Source organism: Lithobates pipiens, unplaced genomic scaffold (assembly GCF_037356315.1).
Source record: "Lithobates pipiens isolate NorthernLeopardFrog02 unplaced genomic scaffold, aLitPip1_a1.2 Scaffold_19, whole genome shotgun sequence".
In the NCBI taxonomy this organism is placed as follows: Eukaryota; Metazoa; Chordata; class Amphibia; order Anura; family Ranidae; genus Lithobates; species Lithobates pipiens.
The window spans coordinates 495,766,182-495,786,153 of NW_027507764.1; the positions used below are offsets into that span (position 1 = coordinate 495,766,182).

General features: G+C 42.8%; 1 protein-coding gene across 1 annotated transcript in view; it reads left to right on the forward strand.

Annotated features, from left to right (window-relative positions):
• The window catches only part of CIBAR1 (CBY1 interacting BAR domain containing 1), a 55,016-nt gene that overhangs the window by 11,844 nt on the left and 23,200 nt on the right, over nucleotides 1-19,972 (forward strand). The window contains exons 3-5 of the mRNA XM_077493023.1: nucleotides 6,517-6,585; nucleotides 14,167-14,268; nucleotides 14,371-14,376. Coding sequence (XP_077349149.1) covers nucleotides 6,517-6,585; nucleotides 14,167-14,268; nucleotides 14,371-14,376 — 177 coding nt within the window. The remainder of the gene's footprint in view (nucleotides 1-6,516; nucleotides 6,586-14,166; nucleotides 14,269-14,370; nucleotides 14,377-19,972) is intronic.

Sequence of the window (19,972 nt, forward strand, 5' to 3'; positions counted from 1 at the left end):
GACAAAACTTTCCCAGCCAGACAGGACGTCCACGGATGGTCAGAAGCATCCCTGGAACCGCAAGCCTGCGAGCAAAAGTGCTACCGCATGAAGATTTGCCCCCATCCACATCTCGGGTGGGGGGTCGCCTTCAGGAGTTTGCAGCCCGGTGGACCTCCCGGTTATCCGACCAATGGGTCTGCGACCTGATTTCCACAGGCTACAAGATAGTTTCTCTCTTGGCCGCCAAACAGATTATTCCACTCCAGTACCTAGGTTTACTATTGGACTCCAGGGAAGCGAGGGTCTTTCTCCATACAGACAAATTGCAGACTCTCAGATCTGCCGTCAAACTACTGATGAACCGCAAGTGATCGTCGCTCCAGTTTTGCATGTGAGTACTGGGGCTCATGGTACCCTCCTTCAAGGCAGTACCTTATGCCCAGTTCCACACCAGAGTCCTGCAGAAGGATATTTTGACAAAATGGGACAAATCTCTGTTGTCCCTGGATCGGCAGATCCAGGTGAGCCAGCCAGTCGGGGACGCCCTGATCTCGTGGTTGAGGTCCCCGTTGATTCAGTCCAGAAAATCATTCCTTCCTCTGAAATGGATGGTGATCACTAGGGACGTCAGTTTATCCGGCTGGGGTGGAGTGATGGGGATTCAGTCGGCTCGGGCCTCTGGTCGGCGGAAGAATCCAAGTTGCCGATCAATCTGCTCGAATTGAGAGCGATCAGGCTGTGTCTTCACACATGGTTGATGTGTCTTCAAGGCCGTCCGACCAGGATACAGTCAGACAACGCCGCGGCTGTGGCGTACATAAATCGGTGGGCAGAGCGACACGTTCCGGCCCTGTAGGCCATTTACATCCCGGGGGTGGAAAATTGGCAGGAGGACTATCTCAGTCGACAGATGCTGGACCCAGGAGAATGGGCATTGCATCCAGAGATATTCAGGCTGTTGTGCCTGAAATGGGGCACACCAGATGTGGATCTATTGGCCTCCCGTCTCAATCGGAAGGTGCAGAGATTCGTGTCCAGGACAAGAGATCCATGGGCAGACGCGCCAGACGCGCTGATGGTACAGTGGGATCAGTACCAGCTGATCTATGCCTTTCCTCCGCTAAAACTGTTGCCACATCTGCTGCGCAGAGTGGAAGCCTAGGGGATCCCAGTAATCCTGGTGGCCCCAGATTGGCCTCAGCGGCCCTGGTACACAGATCTGGTGCATCTGGTGGCAGACGCTCCCTGGTGACTGCCGCTGCGAGAGGACCTCCTGTCTCAAGGTCCAACCTTTCAACCTGCTTTACCATCACTGGCTTTAACGGCATGGCTATTGAGAGCCAGATGCTGAGGAACCGGGGTCTGTCGGACTCTGTGATCCCGACTATGTTGAGGGCGCGGAAATCGTCTTCTCGGTAGATATATCATCGTACCTGGAAGGCGTATATCTCCATGTGTGAGAAGAAAGGGTGGCATCCGTGCTCCTTTTTCTATATCCAGGATCCTACTGTTTCTTCAGCAAGGTGTAGACCAGAAGTTGGCGTTGAGCACCATTTAAGGGGCAAATTTCAGCTCTGGCTGTCTTTTTTTTTTTTTCAGTGACCCCTGGCGTCTCATTAGTGAGTACCTTTGTTCAGGGGGTACGACATGTAGCCCCTCCGGTGCGTCCACTGTTACCTCCGAGGGATTTGAACCTGGTGTTGGCGCTTCAAAAGCCGCCGTTTGAGAATATAAGGGAGATTCCCTTGTTGACCCTTCCACAGAAGGGGGTTTTCCTGGTGGCCATAACATCGGCCAGGAGGGTTTCAGAATTGGCGGCCTTGTCCTGCAAGTCGCCTTATCTGGTCATCCACAGGGATGAGGTGGTCTTGCGTTCACAACTGTCCTTTCTACCGAAGGTGGTCTCGGCTTTTCATATCAATGGGGACATTGTATTACCATTGTTGTGTCCTAAGCCGAAGCACCCCAAAGAGGTGGCCCTTCATGCTCTCGACGTGGTTAGGGCTCTGAAAGTGTATTTGTCTGCCACGGCTCCCTTTCGGAAAGTCGGACTCGCTGTTTGTTTCGTGGCTGGTCCAAAGAAGGGTATGGCGGTCTTGTCTGCCACCATTTCTAGGTGGATCAGACAGATTGTAGTACAAGCCTACGCCTTGAAGGGGCAGGTGCCCCCCTTTCCGGTCACGGCCCACTGCACAAGAGCAATCGGAACGTCTTGGGACTTCCGACACCAAGTGTCAGTCGTGCAGGTGTGTAAGGTGGCGACCTGGTCGTCTGTCTATACGTTTACCAAGTTCTACAAGGTAGACGTCAGTGCATCGGCTGATGCCTGTTTTGGCCGCAAAGTTTTGCAGGCGGCCATGTAGTTGCAATTTAGTTTTTGTTTCCTGTTTTTTCGATAAACGCAGTCCTTTTTGTTATTGCACTGTTGCATTACTTCCGAAAAAGGTTGTGGAGTTGGGGATACCTCCTGTTGAGGATACCCGGTTATGTGGCTGTGAGTTTATATTTTATTTATTTTTTTCCATACACTGCTGTTTCTTTTGTGGGTTTAGTTTCACTAGTTCCCACTTGCCATGGTGGATGAAGTTTTATTTTTTATTTTTTTTTTATTATTTTTTTTTTATGCTGTTTTTTTTTCCCACCCCTCGTTTGGCACTGCTTGGGGACGTCCCATTTAGTTACAGAGAGGAGCTGTGTCGGTCGGTGAATATAAGAGAAAATAGGATTTTTTGTACTCGCCGTAAAATCCTTTTCTCTGTAATTCACCGACCAACACAGCACCCACCCCTCCTTTTCTCTGTTTATACTGTTGATACTTGTTGACATGCTGAGTCTGCTGGGCAGCAGGGAGGGTCATTAGCACAGGGTCTGCCCCTGGGTGGTACTGACAATTCTGTGTATTGTGTTAAAATTTTGCCGGGTTCTCCTAGTGGCAGGCTAACAAACCCATTTAGTTACCAAGAGGAGCTGTGTCGGTCGGTGAATTACAGAGAAAAGGATTTTACGGTGAGTACAAAAAAATCCTATTTGTTGTCAGGGGAGAGGAGACCTATTGGTTGTTCCTACTAAGTAGGAACAATGATGGGTCTCCTCCCCTAATCGGTCATCAGTCCTATCCCCATTCAGTTAGAACACACTGAGGGAACACACATTTAACCCCTTGATCGCCCCTTGTGTTAACCCCTTCCCTACCAGTGACATTTACACAGTATTCAGTGCATATTTATATCACTGATCAATGTATAAATGTCAGTGGTCCTAAAAATGTGTCCGATCTGTCTGTCGGGATGTCGCAGTACTGCAAAAAAATCGCAGATCAGCGCCATTACTAGTAAAAAAAAAAAAAATATATATATATATATATATATATATATAATATTAAAAATGCCATAAATCTTTCCCATAGTTTTTGTATATGAAAGGTTTATGGCAAACCAATGAATATACGCTTATTGGGTTTTGTTTTGGTGTTTTGTTTTTTACCAAAAATATGTAGAAGAATACAGTGCCTTGCGAAAGTATTCGGCCCCCTTGAACTTTTCAATCTTTTGCCACATTTCAGGCTTCAAACATAAAGATATAAAAAATTTTAATTTTTTGTGAAGAATCACCAACAAGTGGGACACAATTGTGAAGTGGAACGAAATCTATTGGATAATTTAAACTTTTTAGCAAATCAAAAACTGAAAAGTGGTGCGTGCAAAATTATTCGGCCCCCTTTACTTTCAGTGCAGCAAACTCACTCCAGAAGTTCAGCGAGGATCTCTGAATGATCCAATGTTGTCCTAAATGACTGATGGTGATAAATAGAATCCACCTGTGTGTAATCAAGTCTCTGTATAAATGCACCTGCTCTGTGATAGTCTCAGGGTTCTGTTGAAAGCGCAGAGAGCATCATGAAGACCAAAGAACACACCAGGCAGGTCCGTAATACTGTTGTGGAGAAGTTTAAAGCCGGATTTGGATACAAAAAGATTTCCCAAGCTTTAAACATCCCAAGGAGCACTGTGCAAGCGATCATTTTGAAATGGAAGGAGTATCAGACCACTGCAAATCTACCAAGACCTGGCTGTCCCTCTAAACTTTCAGCTCAGACAAGGAGAAGACTGATCAGAGATGCAGCCAAGAGGCCCATGATCACTCTGGATGAACTGCAGAGAACTACAGCTGAGGTGGGAGAGTCTGTCCATAGGACAACAATCAGTCCTACATTGCACAAATCTGGCCTTTATGGAAGAGTGGCAAGAAGAAAGCCATTTCTCAAAGATATCCATAAAAAGTCTCGTCTAAAGTTTGCCACAAGCCACCTGGGAGACACACCAAACATGTGGAAGAAGGTGCTCTGGTCAGATGAAACCAAAATCGAACTTTTTGCCCACAATGCAAAAACGATATGTTTGGCGTAAAAGCAACACAGCTCATCACCCTCAACACACCATCCCCACTGTCAAACATGGTGGTGGCAGCATCATGGTTTGGGCTTGCTTTTCTTCAGCAGGGACAGGGAAGATGGTTAAAATTGAGGGGAAGATGGATGCAGCCAAATACAGGACCATTCTGGATGAAAACCTGTTGGAGTCTGCAAAAGACCTGAAACTGGGACGGAGATTTATCTTCCAACAGGACAATGATCCCAAACATACAGCAAAATCTACAAAGGAATGTTTCACAAATAAACGTATCCAGGTGTTAGAATGGCCAAGTCAAAGTCCAGACCTGAATCCAATCGAGAATCTGTGGAAAGAGCTGAAAACTGCTGTTCACAAACGCTCTCCATCCAACCTCACTGAGCTTGAGCTGTTTTACAAGGAAGAATGGGCAAGAATTTCAGTCTCTCGATGTGCAAAACTGATAGACATACCCCAAGCGACTTGCAGCTGTAATCGCAGCAAAAGGTGGCTCTACAAAGTATTAATGCAAGGGGGCCGAATAATTTTGCACACCCCACTTTTCATTTTTTTTATTAGTCAAAAAAGTTTCAAAAATCCAATAGATTTCGTTCCACTTCACAATTGTGTCCCACTTGTTGGTGATTCTTCACAAAAAAAAAAATTTTTTTATATCTTTATGTTTGAAGCCTGAAATGTGGCAAAAGGTTGAAAAGTTCAAGGGGGCCGAATACTTTCGCAAAGGCACTGTATATGTTTTCCATAATTAGTAGACATAATTAGGACATCTGAAACATCTTTCTTAATCAGTTATTCTGTATACAGTGTTCACGGAGCAGTAGGATATATTTTTTAAACATGTCCCTTTAAGAAAAAAAGATTTTTATTTTTTTTTAAATTTCCCTCCCTATGTGCACTGGCGCCGGACGCAGTGCAATATAGGAAGCGCCACATCTATGCAATCACAAGATTGCAGACGAGGCGCTTCATTTGCCCAAAAAAAGGGCGCTCTGTGGCGCAGCCGATCGCGCCACAGCTTCCGGCGCGATCGACTGGCTGAGCAAGTGCATAGACTTGCACTTGAGTGAGCGGTGGGCGGTGCTTCCTACGTCACGCAAGGAAGTGACGTTGGCACAGCACTGCTCTGTTCTGTCCAGCCTGAGAGCATCAGGTAAGGGGCTGGCAGCTTAGAAATTCTTAATCATTTATTCAGCCCAGCCACCGGTACCCCCTCCACATCGTCAGGGTTACTATGGTGGTCGAGCTCGGCAGCATTCCCCAACCCCCCCACCCCCTGCTAAACAAGATTTAAAGAAAAAGTGTTATCGGTGGCCGGCAGCATACCCCCCCCCCCCCAAAGAAGCTTTTAAAAAAAGGGTTATTAATAACCCTTTTTAAAAAAAAATCTTGTCGGGGGGGGGGGGTGGTTATGCTGCCGACCACCGATATTAACCCTTTTTTTAAATCTTGTTGGGGGCAGGTATGGGGGTTAATGCTGCAGACCACTGATAACTTATTTTGGGTGGTGTTTGGCAGCATACCCCCCCCCCCCCCCCAACAAGATTTAAAAAAAAAAGGGGTTATTATCGGTGGTCGGCAGCATTAACCCCCATACCTGCCCCCCCCCCTTAAACAAGATTTACAGAATGCAGATATGTGCGATTTACATGTTGCAGAATGCAGATATGGGCAATTTACAGGTTGCATAATGCAGATGTGCGATTTACAGAATGCAGTTATGTGTGATTTACATGTTGCAGAATGCAGATATGTGCAATTTACAGGTTGCAGAAAAGGTGCCTGATGTGGTTATACACAAGATAGGCATGATTCATCTGCTTTAGTAGAGCCCTGTGTATAATGTGCAGATGTTGATCCGATAAGGGGTGTGGCTTGTGACAAGTGGGAGGGGCCACATCTGAAGGGGCGTGGTCTTGCGTCCCCCCATCCTAAAACTTCACCAGCCGCCACTGATACCAGTAGATGACACAGGAGGTAAATCTGGAGCAACTGCTTTCAAACCTGTCTGATGCAGTATGCTATAGCCTGGAATGTTTCAAGAGATTTTGTATTGCATTACTTTTCTGTAAATATATCTGGAAGATGACATGTATTGTTAAAGATTATTTTTTTTATGTTTTATCAGGTTGAAAGACTTGAAGCCAAAGTGGTTGAACCATTGAAAAGCTATGGTTCCATCATTAAGCTTAAAAGGGTAGGTATGTAAGGTTTTTTTATTTTTGCTAGAGATTCAATATACTTATAGAGCATGAAGGTGAGTTTGGAAGTACAAGATGCAAAATGGCACCCCTCTTACAAAGACAAATCTCTTAGACGTACTAATGGAAACCTGTACTGACCGAAGTGTGTAGGCTGCTAACCTCCCCTCCTGAAAATACCAGTTATCTCAGTCTTGCTGATTCAATACTTTCTCAGACACGGACATTGAATAAGTATGCAAATAGAAGTTCAGACTTCACTCTGACTTTCTAATGTACATTCTTTTATTTTGTGGAACCCAGAGACAGCCAGGTGACTAGCAGTTTGTAATAATCCACAATGGCAGCATCTGTTTTCTCTTGGTACAGATTTCTTTAAAAAGAAAATGGTACAGGTTATTGGAGAAACTGCAGGAAAAAACAAAACATGAATGTAGTTGATTGGCAAAAGACTAAAATTCAGTTAAGACAAGGACACTAACATGTTTCGGCCAATGAGGCCTTAATCGTAGCTATCTGTCGGACCCTCTAGGTCACAAATAAATTCTCGCAACCCCCTTGTGTAATATGAGGAGGTGTTACAGATCACCATCCATATTACATTGTAACCAAAATATCTAAAAACTGTATAAGACAAAGACTACATCAGCTCTGTCTCAATGTAAGAACATATCTATTCATTTAGAACATCAGTTTTCTTTTCTTGCATCAGGGGACAGAGCTGCAGTACTTACTACGTGAGTTATATCGCCATATCAGGTGCTGGACACTGGCACGCCCTTTAAGGCGTGAACTTCCCCCATATAACCCCTCCCACTACTGGGAGTCCTCAGTTTTTTCGCCAGTGTCTAAGGTGTTGGGCACGTGTAAGGATGTATGTACTGAGCTCCACGGGCAGTAATCCTTTGAGAGCCAGCCATCCTGACCGGATCTGTTCAATATCTCCGTATTAGACTAAATGAACGGTACCCGAGCCTCGTCATCCGAAGACACGAGGTTTTGCTTGAGAATGATTTTAAGCTGGGCCCTGGGATCCATTACTTTTTGGAGCACCTTTCTAAGAACCAGATGGCTTTAGCAGGTTCAGCAGTGCAGATGGTTCCGGCTGCAATGGGTGTATCCCAGGCCATTAAGGAACAATTTGAGGAGATGCTGAACAAGTTCAGCAGTACGCTGATTTAGCAGACGCACTGTGTTTCACAGTGGATGCTATCAGAGATGCGTCCATTCAGATTTCATGTCTGATGTTGGGTCTAGTGCATTCTCGCAGAGTTCTTTGGCTTAAGAGTTGGTCAGCTGAAGCACCATGTAAGAAGCTCCTAGCCAGTTTCCCTTTTCATGGTGAACGGCTATTTGGAGAAGATTTGGATAAATACTTACAAAAGATTTCCAATGGCAAAAGCTCTCTGTTGCCAGTAAAGAAGAAATTTAGACATTTCTCATTTAAGCAGGCCTCTTACCCTGTATCAGCCTCTAGGCAGTCTCGACAGCCTCATCTGTCAGGTTCAAGGGGGAAACCCCAGGGACGACACCAAGGTCAGAAAAGATCTTGGGGAAAGAAGCCCGCCAAGCAGAGTACTAAAGCCTCCTTATGAAGGGGTCCCCCCTGCTCGCTCGGGTGGGGGGAAGGCTCCTGCAATTTTCAAAGATCTGGCAAGAGCAATGTCAGGACAAATGGGTGAGCGCTGCAGTGTCTCTAGGCTACAAAATAGAGTTCAGAGTTTTGCCGTCTCCTCGGTTTCTAAGGTCAGGGGTTCCCAAGGACCCAGAAAGGAAGAAGGCTCTCCTTCTAGCACTGCACCATCTGCTAGCCAAAGCAGTCATATCAGAGGTTCCCTAAACAGGGCTTAGGTTTTTATTCAAACCTCTTCACGGCCCCGAAACCAAACAGGGACGTAAGACCTCTCTTGGATCTTAGAGATCTAAATCGGCACTTGGGCATCCGATCCTTCCGCATGGAGTCAATTCGGTTGGTAGTAGCCATCCTCCAAGGAGGAGAATTTTTGGCTTCAATCGATATCAAGGATGCCTATCTCCATGTGCCAATATTTCCTGCTCACCAGAGGTTTCTACGCTTCGAAGTAGAAAACTGTCACTTTCAGTTTGTGGCCCTGCCATTCGGTCTAGCCATGGCTCCTTGAGTATTCTCAAAGATTCTGGCTCCTGCTTTAGCCAGATTAAGCGCTCAGGGCATAATGGTCCTAGCCTATTTGGACGATCTACTCTTAGTAGATCATTCGGTTTCTGGGTTAATACCGAGGTTTTGGTACAGCACCCTCCTTACCATATAATTTGGCAATTAGTTATCTGTGTGTGTGGGGGGAGTTTCTGTGCATGCTCTCCCCTGCGGCACGCCCCCATTACCTCAGCTCCCGGCAAAGACTATAATTACGGCCCTGATTCCATATTTTTCACATCTCTCTGCATTGATTTTGTGTAAGTATGTGGGGTGGGGTCATTTGCCCCTTAATTTATTAGATACATTTAGACTAATTTCATCTTGCTATATTTTATAGATATTCCTTAGCATCTGCCCCTGATGCGTGGTTTACATGAAATGCGTCGGGCAATCGATGATGCATGCTTATGGCTATATCCTACTATCAAATATGGAATATATTTTTATACCTGACATGTGCTACCTAATTTATTATGTTGTATATAAATTAATGTATTGTCTGTGTGTTTATCAGTTGTGACCACTATGTGGCTTTGAGTTGATATATATTTTATGTACCCTTGATGTCTTCTGCATGCGCACATACTTATGTGGTGTGTAGATTTATGGAACAGCATTCACTATAATGTTCTTCCAATATGCAGTTATGCAATTGGCATGTATCATGCATTTTTCTATTTCAATAAATATACAACTTGCATTTAACTAACCCACACGTTGTCCATGTCCTCATTCAAAGTCCCAACTTTCCCGTTTCTAAGCATCGGTTTCCGGGTTAGACCACGGTCTGGTAACAACGGTAAACTACCTGGAATCTCTAGGCTGGGTTCTCAACCTAGAAAAATCCTCCTTGGGGGCCATCAAGGAGAGTACAGTACTTGGGACTAATCATAGATACCAGGCAGGGAAAGGTATTTCTACCTCCAAAGAGAATCCATTCCATTGTAGAACTAATTCATCCATTCGGTTGTGCATGAGATTATTGGGGAAGATGGTGGCCTCCTTCGAGGCCGTCCCTTACGCACAGTTTCATTCAAGATGGCTACAAAGCCCAATCCTGTCAGCCTGGAACAAAAAGGTTCAGGCCTTGGATTTTCCGGTTCAGCTTGATCCCAAAGTACGTCAGAGCCTGAATTGGTGGCTGATATCCAGCAACCTTCAAAAAGGGAAGGACATTTCTACCTTCCACCTGGAAGGTAGTAACCACGGATGCCTGTCTTTTAGGCTGGGGAGCGGTCCTGGAAGAGGATTCTGTCTAGGGAAAGTGGTCCCGGTTGGAAAGGACCTTGCCTATCAATATTTTGGAAATTTGGGCAATCCGCCTGCCTTTGAGTCGGGATGGTTAGACTGAAGGGCTGTCCGGTCAGGATTCAGTCCGACAACGCCATGGCTGTGGCTTACATCAATTACCAAGGGGGCATGAGGAGTCTTGCATCCCAGAGAGGTTAATCACGTTTTGTCTTGGGCAGAACACAATGTCCCTTGCCTATCGGCAGTTTTCATTCCCGAATTGAGGATTGGCAGGCGGAATACTTGAGCCGCCAACAATTGTTTCCAGGAGAGTGGTCTCTTCGCCCCAACATCTTTCTTGCGATATGTCAGAGATGGGGTACTCCGGACGTGGACCTGTTCGCGTCCATATTCAATAACAAGGTCGATAACTTTGTGTCAAGGACAAGGGATCCGCTAGCTTGCGGAACAGACCCATTAGTCTTCCCTTGGGATCAGTTTTCTCTGATCTATGCATTTCCTCCAGTTCTGCTACTTCCGCGCCTTCTTCGCAGGAACAAAAGGAGGTGATTCTCGTGTCCCAGAAGGCCTTGGTTCGCCGAGATCATAAGGATGGCAGTAGGAGTTCCCTGAACTCTGCCATTATGGCCGGAACCTTTGTTCGCAGGGTCCGGTATTCCATCCTACCTTACAGACGCTAAATTTGACGGTCTGGCTATTGAGACCCACATCCTAAGGGGTCGTGGGTTATCTCCTTCAGTCATATCTACCTTGATTAATGCCAGGAAGCCAGCTTCCAGGATCATTTACTATAGAGTCTGGAAGACATATGTTGCCTTGTGCGGATTCCGGGCTTGGCACCCCAGGAAATGTTATAGGTAGAAACCTTGAATTCCTACAGATGGGATTAGAGATGAATCTGGCCTTGAATACCATCAAGGGCCAGATCTCGGCCTTGTCAGTGTTCTTTCAGCGGCCTTTAGCTTCTCACTCGTAGTGCGTAGCTTTGTGCAGGGGGTAACACTAATCAGTCCTCCGATCAAACACCCCTAAATCCTTGGGATTTGAATTTGGTTCTGTCAGCTTTACAAAAGCAGCCTTTTGAACCTTTATGGAAAATTCCTTTGGTTCTGTTGACCAGAAAGAGTCTTTCTGGTTGCCATTTCTTCTGTCAGAAGAGTTTCTGAACTAGTGGCTTGTAAGGAGCCATATCTGATTATGCATAAGGATAAGGTGATTTTACGCCCTCATCCTGAATTCCTGCCAAAGGTAGTGACAGATTTTCACTTAAGCCAAGATATTATTCTTCCTTCATTCTCCCCAGAGCCTCAATCTGAGGAAGAGAGGTTACTACATTCCCTTGATGTAGTAAGGGCGGTCAAAGTGTATTTAAGAGTGACCGCTCAAGTTCGTAAGACAGATATTTTATTTTGTTCTGCCGGATGGTCCAAGGAGAGGACAGGCAGCATCTAGATCCACTATTGCTAAGTGGATTCGTCAAGTCATTGTGCAGGCTTATGGTTTTAAAGAGGAAGGTTCCTCCTTTTCATATTAAGGGCGATTAGTACCTCCTGGGCGGTGCATCTTCGGGCCTCTGCGGCTCAGATCTGTAAACCCGCGACATGGTCTTCAGTTCATACATTTACCAGATTTTATCAAATCGATGTTAAGGCTCAGGAGTATTCTGCCTTTGGATGCAGCGTACTGCAGGCTGCAGTATAAGTCCTCTGACTTCCTTTTTTGTGTTGTCCCCCCCCCCCCCCCTTCAGTTGCCATTGCTATGGGACATAGTAAGTACTATGGCTCTGTGTCCCCTAATGTAAGAAAAGAAAACAGGATTTTTAAAACAGCTTACCTGTAAAATCCATTTTTTTTTTTTTTCTGTACCTCAGGGGACACAGAGGTCCCTCCCGTCTTCCTTTTTATACACTGATTGCTTAGCTACAAAACTGAGGACTCCCAGTAGGGAGGGGGTTATATGGGGGAAGTTCACACCTTAAGGGGCGTGCCAGTGTCCACCTGATAGGCTGATATAACCCACGTAAAGAAAAGGATTTTGCAGGTAAGCTGTTTTAAAAATCCTATTATATCTATTTATGACATCAATTACGGTATTTATCGGCATATAACACGCACCTTCAATTTAAGAGGAAATTTTCAGGAACATTTTTTTATTTTATTTTTTTATTACTTTGAAGCTAAATAATGGTCAGTGTCCATCTGCAGCTTCAATGCAGCCTGATCTGCGCCCATCTCCCATCAATGCAGATGCCTGATTAATGCCCATCTGCAGCCTCACTAGCTCTCATCAATGCAGTGCAGGAAATCACTAAGCCGTCATCTCCTGTTTACTCGGCTCTCAGTCGGCAGTCACATCGACAGTCCCGCCCCCACCATTGCCATTGGACCAGCTCCTGTGATAGACAAAACCCTGGTCCAATGCCAGGGGCAGAGGCAGGACTGTGTGTGTGACGTGGGAGCTGAGTAAACAGGAGATGATGGCTCAGTTTTTTTCCTGTGGCGCTCGTTCCCCTCCGAGATACACTATCGGCATATAACACGCACCCGTGATTTGCCTCCTATTTTCAGGGTGGGAAAGTGCGCTGATAAATACGGTATATTTATAGGCTATTATGATAAAATGCAACAGGATGAAACAACATTTCAGGAAAAGGCTTGACATCCCAGCAGTGATTCAGACCTAGTGGCATCCTTGAACGTAATCAGAAAATCCATCACATTTCTTGCTCAAGAAGCCTCCAGTTTAAATTGCCACCACTGTCAAAAAGAATCAATACACTGCAAAGAAATGTCCCATTTCCTTCATAAAGTGTTTATAGACATCGAATGGACATTTTTTGCTTTAGGGCTCATCCCGTTGCAAAAATGTTTGCGCATGCATACCATTAAAAGGTTAGCTCACCTTTTCCAAAAAGCTGTTGATGGTAGTAAGGGGCCTCTTTAGATAAAAACAAACTCTGCAGCTTTGACTTAAGTGGGACAATGGCCTTGCTATAGGTCTAGGCCGCCTAGTACCCCCCGAAGCCTGTGAAATTCCCAGAGGTGTGGCATTATCCCATCCTGTCTTGCTAGAATTTTGCTAAGACGCTCCCAGTGGTTACTGCTCACCCCCACCGTTACAGGAGCAAGCAATCCAATCTTTGAACATGTGTGGTGCACTACCTTCTCCGTTGAAGCATTGCTGAACTCAAAGCTGCTACAACAGGGGAGAAAGCACAAGCAAACAGCTGAGAGTGTCTTAGGAACAAAGAATAGAATGCTGACATCCCTGGGAGTTTTCAGAAAGGCTTCGGAAAATATATAAAGAGACTATCCCTATAACAAGGGCATTGTTTAACTTCAAGTTCAAGGTCCAAGCTACACAGTTTGTTTTTGTCTGCAGGAGACCCTTACCTGTGTAGACCATTTTTTGGTAAAGATGGACTAACCTTTTAAGAGTCGAGTGATGCAGTCCACATGCTGTAAGGAGCATTCTCCACCTGTAATAACCTAAACCACATTACATATATTACAATTAATACCTTGTTTGATTGAAAATGTTCTCCCAGTAACCATAGAAATAATTTGTTTGCTTGTGTCATGTACCTTTTTGTAAATGTGGTAAATCCACTCCTGATAAGCTATTATGATTTATATTAGGGGGACAAAAGTGAACCCAGGGTGGACACTCTCCTACTAGAAAAACGACAGCCACCCTTTAAGATGTCTTAGAGTTGTCTGTCGCTGTAGTGCCTTCTTCTGGTTCTATTGTAAGCAATGATTTTACCCCACTGAACCAACTGATTTCCTCAATCAACCTCAGTTCCCAATTATATTGGATTCCATCTGCAACAAAATGTCTGATCAATTTCTCTTGGCTACAATCAAAATCTTTGGAGGGTTCTTTAGCCCTTGTCAGCCCTTTTCTGAACTAAAGTTTTATCTATTTATGCCATTTTATAATTGCCTATGAACATAATTGATGATATGAATATGTTCCTGTATGAACGCAGGGCAGATGTAGCATTTGGGCATTTATATATGTTTTTTGTTCTTTTAATTGCCATGTAATACCCCAAACCAAAGCCCCACCACTGTTGGCTACACAGTAAGTTTTAGCAAGACGGCAGAGAAATGTAAACTTCTTTACAAACCCTTTGTTTTTCAGGAGGACCTTAAAGTGACGCTAACTGCTCGGAATAGAGAAGCAAAGCAAATGTCTCAGCTGGAGAAAACTCGCCAGAGAAATCCATCAGATCGGCAAATCATTGTATCCTTTAAAAAGGACCAATGGCCTTTGGCAGTAATACAATTGTGTGTTTTAACCAGTTTGCAAACACTATATATATTTTTTTCCTTAACCAATCAAAAGTCACAGGTATTTACATCAATTTAAAATGAACTCTCAGGAGCGGGTCAATTGGTAACATTATTCTATTATATCACTACAGCTGATCTGTTAATGTATAATGTACAACTATTATTAAATGAAAAATAGACACGTGATTCAGTGTGTCAATGGCAGGGCTTTTTTTCAGCTGGAACTTGGTGGAACTCGTTTCCACCTCCTCTGACTCAGGCCCTCCACTCCCTTACACTTGTAAAGTTCAGCTTCTGTGTTTTACAAGTGACCGCTTGGCTCCCACAGATCTGATCTGAGCGGCTGCCACTGAGTGCAGGATGGGGACAAGGGAGATGCAGGTGCCTGGGGTGCAAAGCAGATGCCAACACACCAGCTGAATACAGCAACAAAAGTAAGACATGTGGAAGATGGTGGAGAGTTTAAGGGGGGGGGAGAGAAGATGGGGTGGAGGGATTTCACACCAAGGTCAACAGAAGAGGAGTGAAAGCGAGATGGGGATGCAGAGGTAAGCAGTTGTGGAAGAAGACTGAACTCTGCACTTTGTGTAGTGCACCCCTGAACTCTGTACTATATATTCAACGCACCCCTGAACTCTGCACATAGTGCACACCTGAACTCGGCACTCTGTGTAACCCCCCCCCCCCCCCCCCAGAACTCTGTACATAATGCCCCTTTAAGACCTTCACACATTGAAAGGTGTGGGGGGGTTGTGGGTTGAGTTCCTGCACCTATTTTCTGAGAAAAAAAAGCCCAGCTCAATTGTAATAACACCATATTTATTGTTTGAGTCCCTGTAACATAGGTTTACTCCTTTTGATCCTGCCAGTAGTTTTTGTTGTCATCTTGCTGAAGAATTCAGGAAGCATGGCGTTTTCCAGCTATCAGGGCCATGTTGTCGCCCTGTGTACAAGTCAGACTTTGCGTATAAAATTAAACCCCAACTCCAGCTAACACTTTTTTTTTTTTTTTTTTTTTTTGAGCTACAGAAATTTTTATTTGGTGATGTAGGGATAAAAGCTGACATTTTATAAGCGTCGCTAGCAGTGTGTGGTTTGTTGCAACCCCTGAAATTGTCACTTTTTTTGGTCAGCTTGGTCCGCATGGAAATGCATAAAGAAATGTAAAGGCATGGAAAGACTTAAAGCAATTTAGTTCATATGCTGCATACTATAATTACAAATCTACCACATACAGTTACTATAATACATTCATTTTCATGATTGTTGGTCTCTAGGGGAGATCTGCATTGAGAGAAATATGAGGATATACTAGTTTCTTAGCTGTCTCTACTTGGCTGAGATATTGACCTGAAACATGCAGGTCTGGAATGGCAGAGTTACTCATCTGAATGTAATTGCTGGTAACGGCATCTATTTTATACAGGTAAAGACTTTTTATAAGTTTGTACCCACACTGACTGTAAATGAAGAAATTAATCTATTGACTGCACGACCTCAGCCTGTATTCCATTCAGCAATTAAAACTCGAGTGATGAATGTTTTAAAATGGCGACTGGTGGTTCCTGCGGCAGCAGCTGTGACAGTTGGGACCCAGCAGAAAGCCCAGTAGCTGAAAGAATTAATCTGAGACAGATTTGTCTTGACTTTATCCAGTGTTTCCCTGCAGCAAGTGTGTGTGTGTGTGTGTGTATAATATACTGCACGATTAAAAAAACAGAAAGGTAGTGATGCGCAGTACTATGACAGGAAATTTAGCCTGAAGGCTAATAAATTCTATGGGCACTAAAATTATTAGGTGATATATATACTACCGCATAAAGTAAAAAAATTGTGTGTAAAACGGTATGCGTGTTTTATGAGGGGATAGTAAGGGACCCTCACCACTATAACATTGTAGCATTCAGGATAAAAATCAAATGTATATACAGACAAAAAGAAAAATAATCACAGTAATTAAAACTAGTGATCCCCAATGCGATTTGTTAAAGCTGACAAAATCGCATAAAGTGCTAGAAAGTAAATAAATCTGTGCAAATATCTTCTACACCATAAAGTAAATTAAACAGTATACATAAAGCAGTCACCAACTCGATAAATCAATTGTGCAGAGAGTGGTTGGTTGTAACTGACAAAATCGCATAAGGTGCCAGTGCCAAAAAAATACAAAAATAAATTCGTGCAGGTGTCCTCTACACCATACACTAATCAAAACAATATAAATGCAGAAGTGAGCAGCTCAATAATTCAATTGTGCAAAGAGTGACAAAAAAATCCAAATAAACGCATAAAAGTGTTGGTGCTGAGGGAAATAAAAGCAAAATCCCTCTAGAGTAATAAAGAAGCTTGTGCGCAATACCTAAAATCTATGCAAACAATAAAATATATAAAAATTGAAAAATTATATCTATCGGAAAATGTCCATTCTACTTGTACGACAACCAGTGGCGATTATATCAAAAAATCGCATAAAGTGCTAGTGACTGAATACATGTGCACTATAAAAGAGCAATGTAATCGGTGATGGTGATGGTGAATGTATCCCTCGTGGTCCTGTGTGGTTGAAGTATGGGTGTCCCCTTACCTTACAGCTGTAAGGTAACAGCATATAATATATATATATCCTCAGGGTCCCTGGTACTCTTTATCCTTTGAGGTCCTGTTCCGGTATCCCCAGATCCTGCCTATTGCGCTGTGTTGGTCCCTTTAAATAGTCACTCAGCAGCACTCAGCGTGGGGGGGTTACCTCGGCAATTGGTGTGTATGTAAGGGGTTAAACAGATGAGGAGGAAGGGAGCCCCATAGTGTAGTAGTTTTTAACCATATAGTATTTTATTACAGTAAAAAAATTAGGTACTCACAAACAAACAAGTTTCTCATGTAGTGTATAAACGAGCCTCGAGCTCGATTGCGTCACTTCCGGTAGCGTCCCGACGCGGGTTCGTCACGGTCACGTGACTTCATCAGGGGATGACTAGTGCTGAAGGAAGTGTCTTTAAATAGAGACAATGATATGATTTGGCGGCCATTGTCAGTCATTGGCCAGTTATCATTGTCTCTATTTAAAGACACTTCCTTCAGCACTAGTCATCCCCTGATGAAGTCACATGACCGTGACGAACACGCGTCGGGACGCTACCGGAAGTGACGCAATCGAGCTCGAGGCTCGTTTATACACTACATGAGAAACTTGTTTGTTTGTGAGTATCTAATTTTTTTACTGTAATAAAATACTATATGGTTAAAAACTACTACACTATGGGGCTCCCTTCCTCCTCATCTGTTTAACCCCTTACATACATACCAATTGCCGAGGTAACCCCCCCACGCTGAGTGCTGCTGAGTGACTATTTAAAGGGACCAACACAGCGCAATAGGCAGGATCTGGGGATACCGGAACAGGACCTCAAAGGATAAAGAGTACCAGGGACCCTGAGGATATATATATATTATATGCTGTTACCTTACAGCTGTAAGGTAAGGGGACACCCATACTTCAACCACACAGGACCACGAGGGATACATTCACCATTACCATCACCGATTACATTGCTCTTTTATAGTGCACATGTATTCAGTCACTAGCACTTTATGCGATTTTTTGATATAATCGCCACTGGTTGTCGCACAAGTAGAATGGACATTTTCCGATAGATATAATTTTTCAATTTTTATATATTTTATTGTTTGCATAGATTTTAGGTATTGTGCACAAGCTTCTTTATTACTCTAGAGGGATTTTGCTTTTATTTCCCTCAGCACCAACACTTTTATGCGTTTATTTGGATTTTTTTGTCACTCTTTGCACAATTGAATTATTGAGCTGCTCACTGCTGCATTTATATTGTTTTGATTAGTGTATGGTGTAGAGGACACCTGCACGAATTTATTTTTGTATTTTTTTTGGCACTGGCACCTTATGCGATTTTGTCAGTTACAACCAACCACTCTCTGCACAATTGATTTATCGAGTTGGTGACTGCTTTATGTATACTGTTTAATTTACTTTATGGTGTAGAAGATATTTGCACAGATTTATTTACTTTCTAGCACTGGCACTTTATGCGATTTTGTCAGCTTTAACAAATCGCATTGGGGATCACTAGTTTTAATTACTGTGATTATTTTTCTTTTTGTCTGTATATACATTTGATTTTTATCCTGAATGCTACAATGTTATAGTGGTGAGGGTCCCTTACTATCCCCTCATAAAACACGCATACCGTTTTACACGCAATTTTTTTACTTTATGCGGTAGTATATATATCACCTAATAATTTTAGTGCCCATAGAATTTATTAGCCTTCAGGCTAAATTCCCTGTCATAGTACTGCGCATCACTACCTTTCTGTTTTTTTACTCTGTGACTGGGGTTCAAGCACCCCACCTCAGTGTGTGCAGCAGTACGAACACTCGTTTCTTTCCTGATTAGGCGCAGGAATAACTTCTTTTATACTGCACGATTAATTATCGCAATTATTCCCTGTTGCGATCTTGACAAAGTATTTCCTGATTCTTTCTTTCTATACAGAGAATTATCTCTGCTCTGCTAAAGCCCAAAGCAATCAAAAAGGGGGAAAACAAAACAAAACAGGCAGTCTGCCAAGAATCGCAACATTCTTTAGCAGTGGAACTTAAGTATAAACATTGTAACAATTTGTCCTTTCAAAGGAATAGACTTTGGTGTGTAAATGAGGGAAGTTTAACCACTTAAACACTAAACCTTTTTCTGACATATTTGTTGGTTTCAATTTAATATCATTATTTATTTATTTTTTGTTATAAAATAACAAAACCAAAAAAAAAAAAAATATATATATATATATATATATATATAATTTAGAGACCCTAGAGAATAAAATGGGGGTTGTTGCCATTTTTTTATGTCACCCTGTATTTGCTCAGCAATTTTTCAAATGCAATTTTTTTTGGGGGGAAAAAAAAAATGACACTTTAATGAATAAAAAAAAAAAACTAACAAGTTAGCCCTATTTTTTGTATACCGTGAAAGAGAGAATAGTTATCTTTTTATTCTAAGCAAAAGAAAAAAAATTGTGATTTCTCATTTTGGGCAGAATTTTTATTATATATATATATATATATATATATATATATATATATATATATATATATATATATATATATATATATATATATATAATATAAATAAATAATTTGCTGTTCAATTGAGTTGCTTATAGGTCACATTAAAAAAGGTGGGAAAAAAAAGTTCTGAAATTATTTATCTTCTTCTCAATTTGTTACATCACAAAAACCTGACATTTTATTAGGGGTGTAGACTTTTTATATCCACACATAAAAAAAAAATATATATATATATATATATATATATATATATATATATATATATATATATATATTTAATATGGATGCATAAGTGTACACACCCTTAAACTAATACTTTGTTGAAGCACCTATTGATTTTATTCCAGCACCCAGTCTTTTTGGATAGGGGTCTATCAGCATCATCTTGATTTGGCAATATTTGCCCACTCTTCTTTGCAAAAACACTCCAACTCTGTCAGATTGCGAGGCAGTCTCCTGTGCACAGCCCTCTTCAGATCAACCCACAGATTTTCAGTCGGATTCAGGTCTGGGCTCTGGCTGGGTCATTCCAAAACTTTAATCATCTT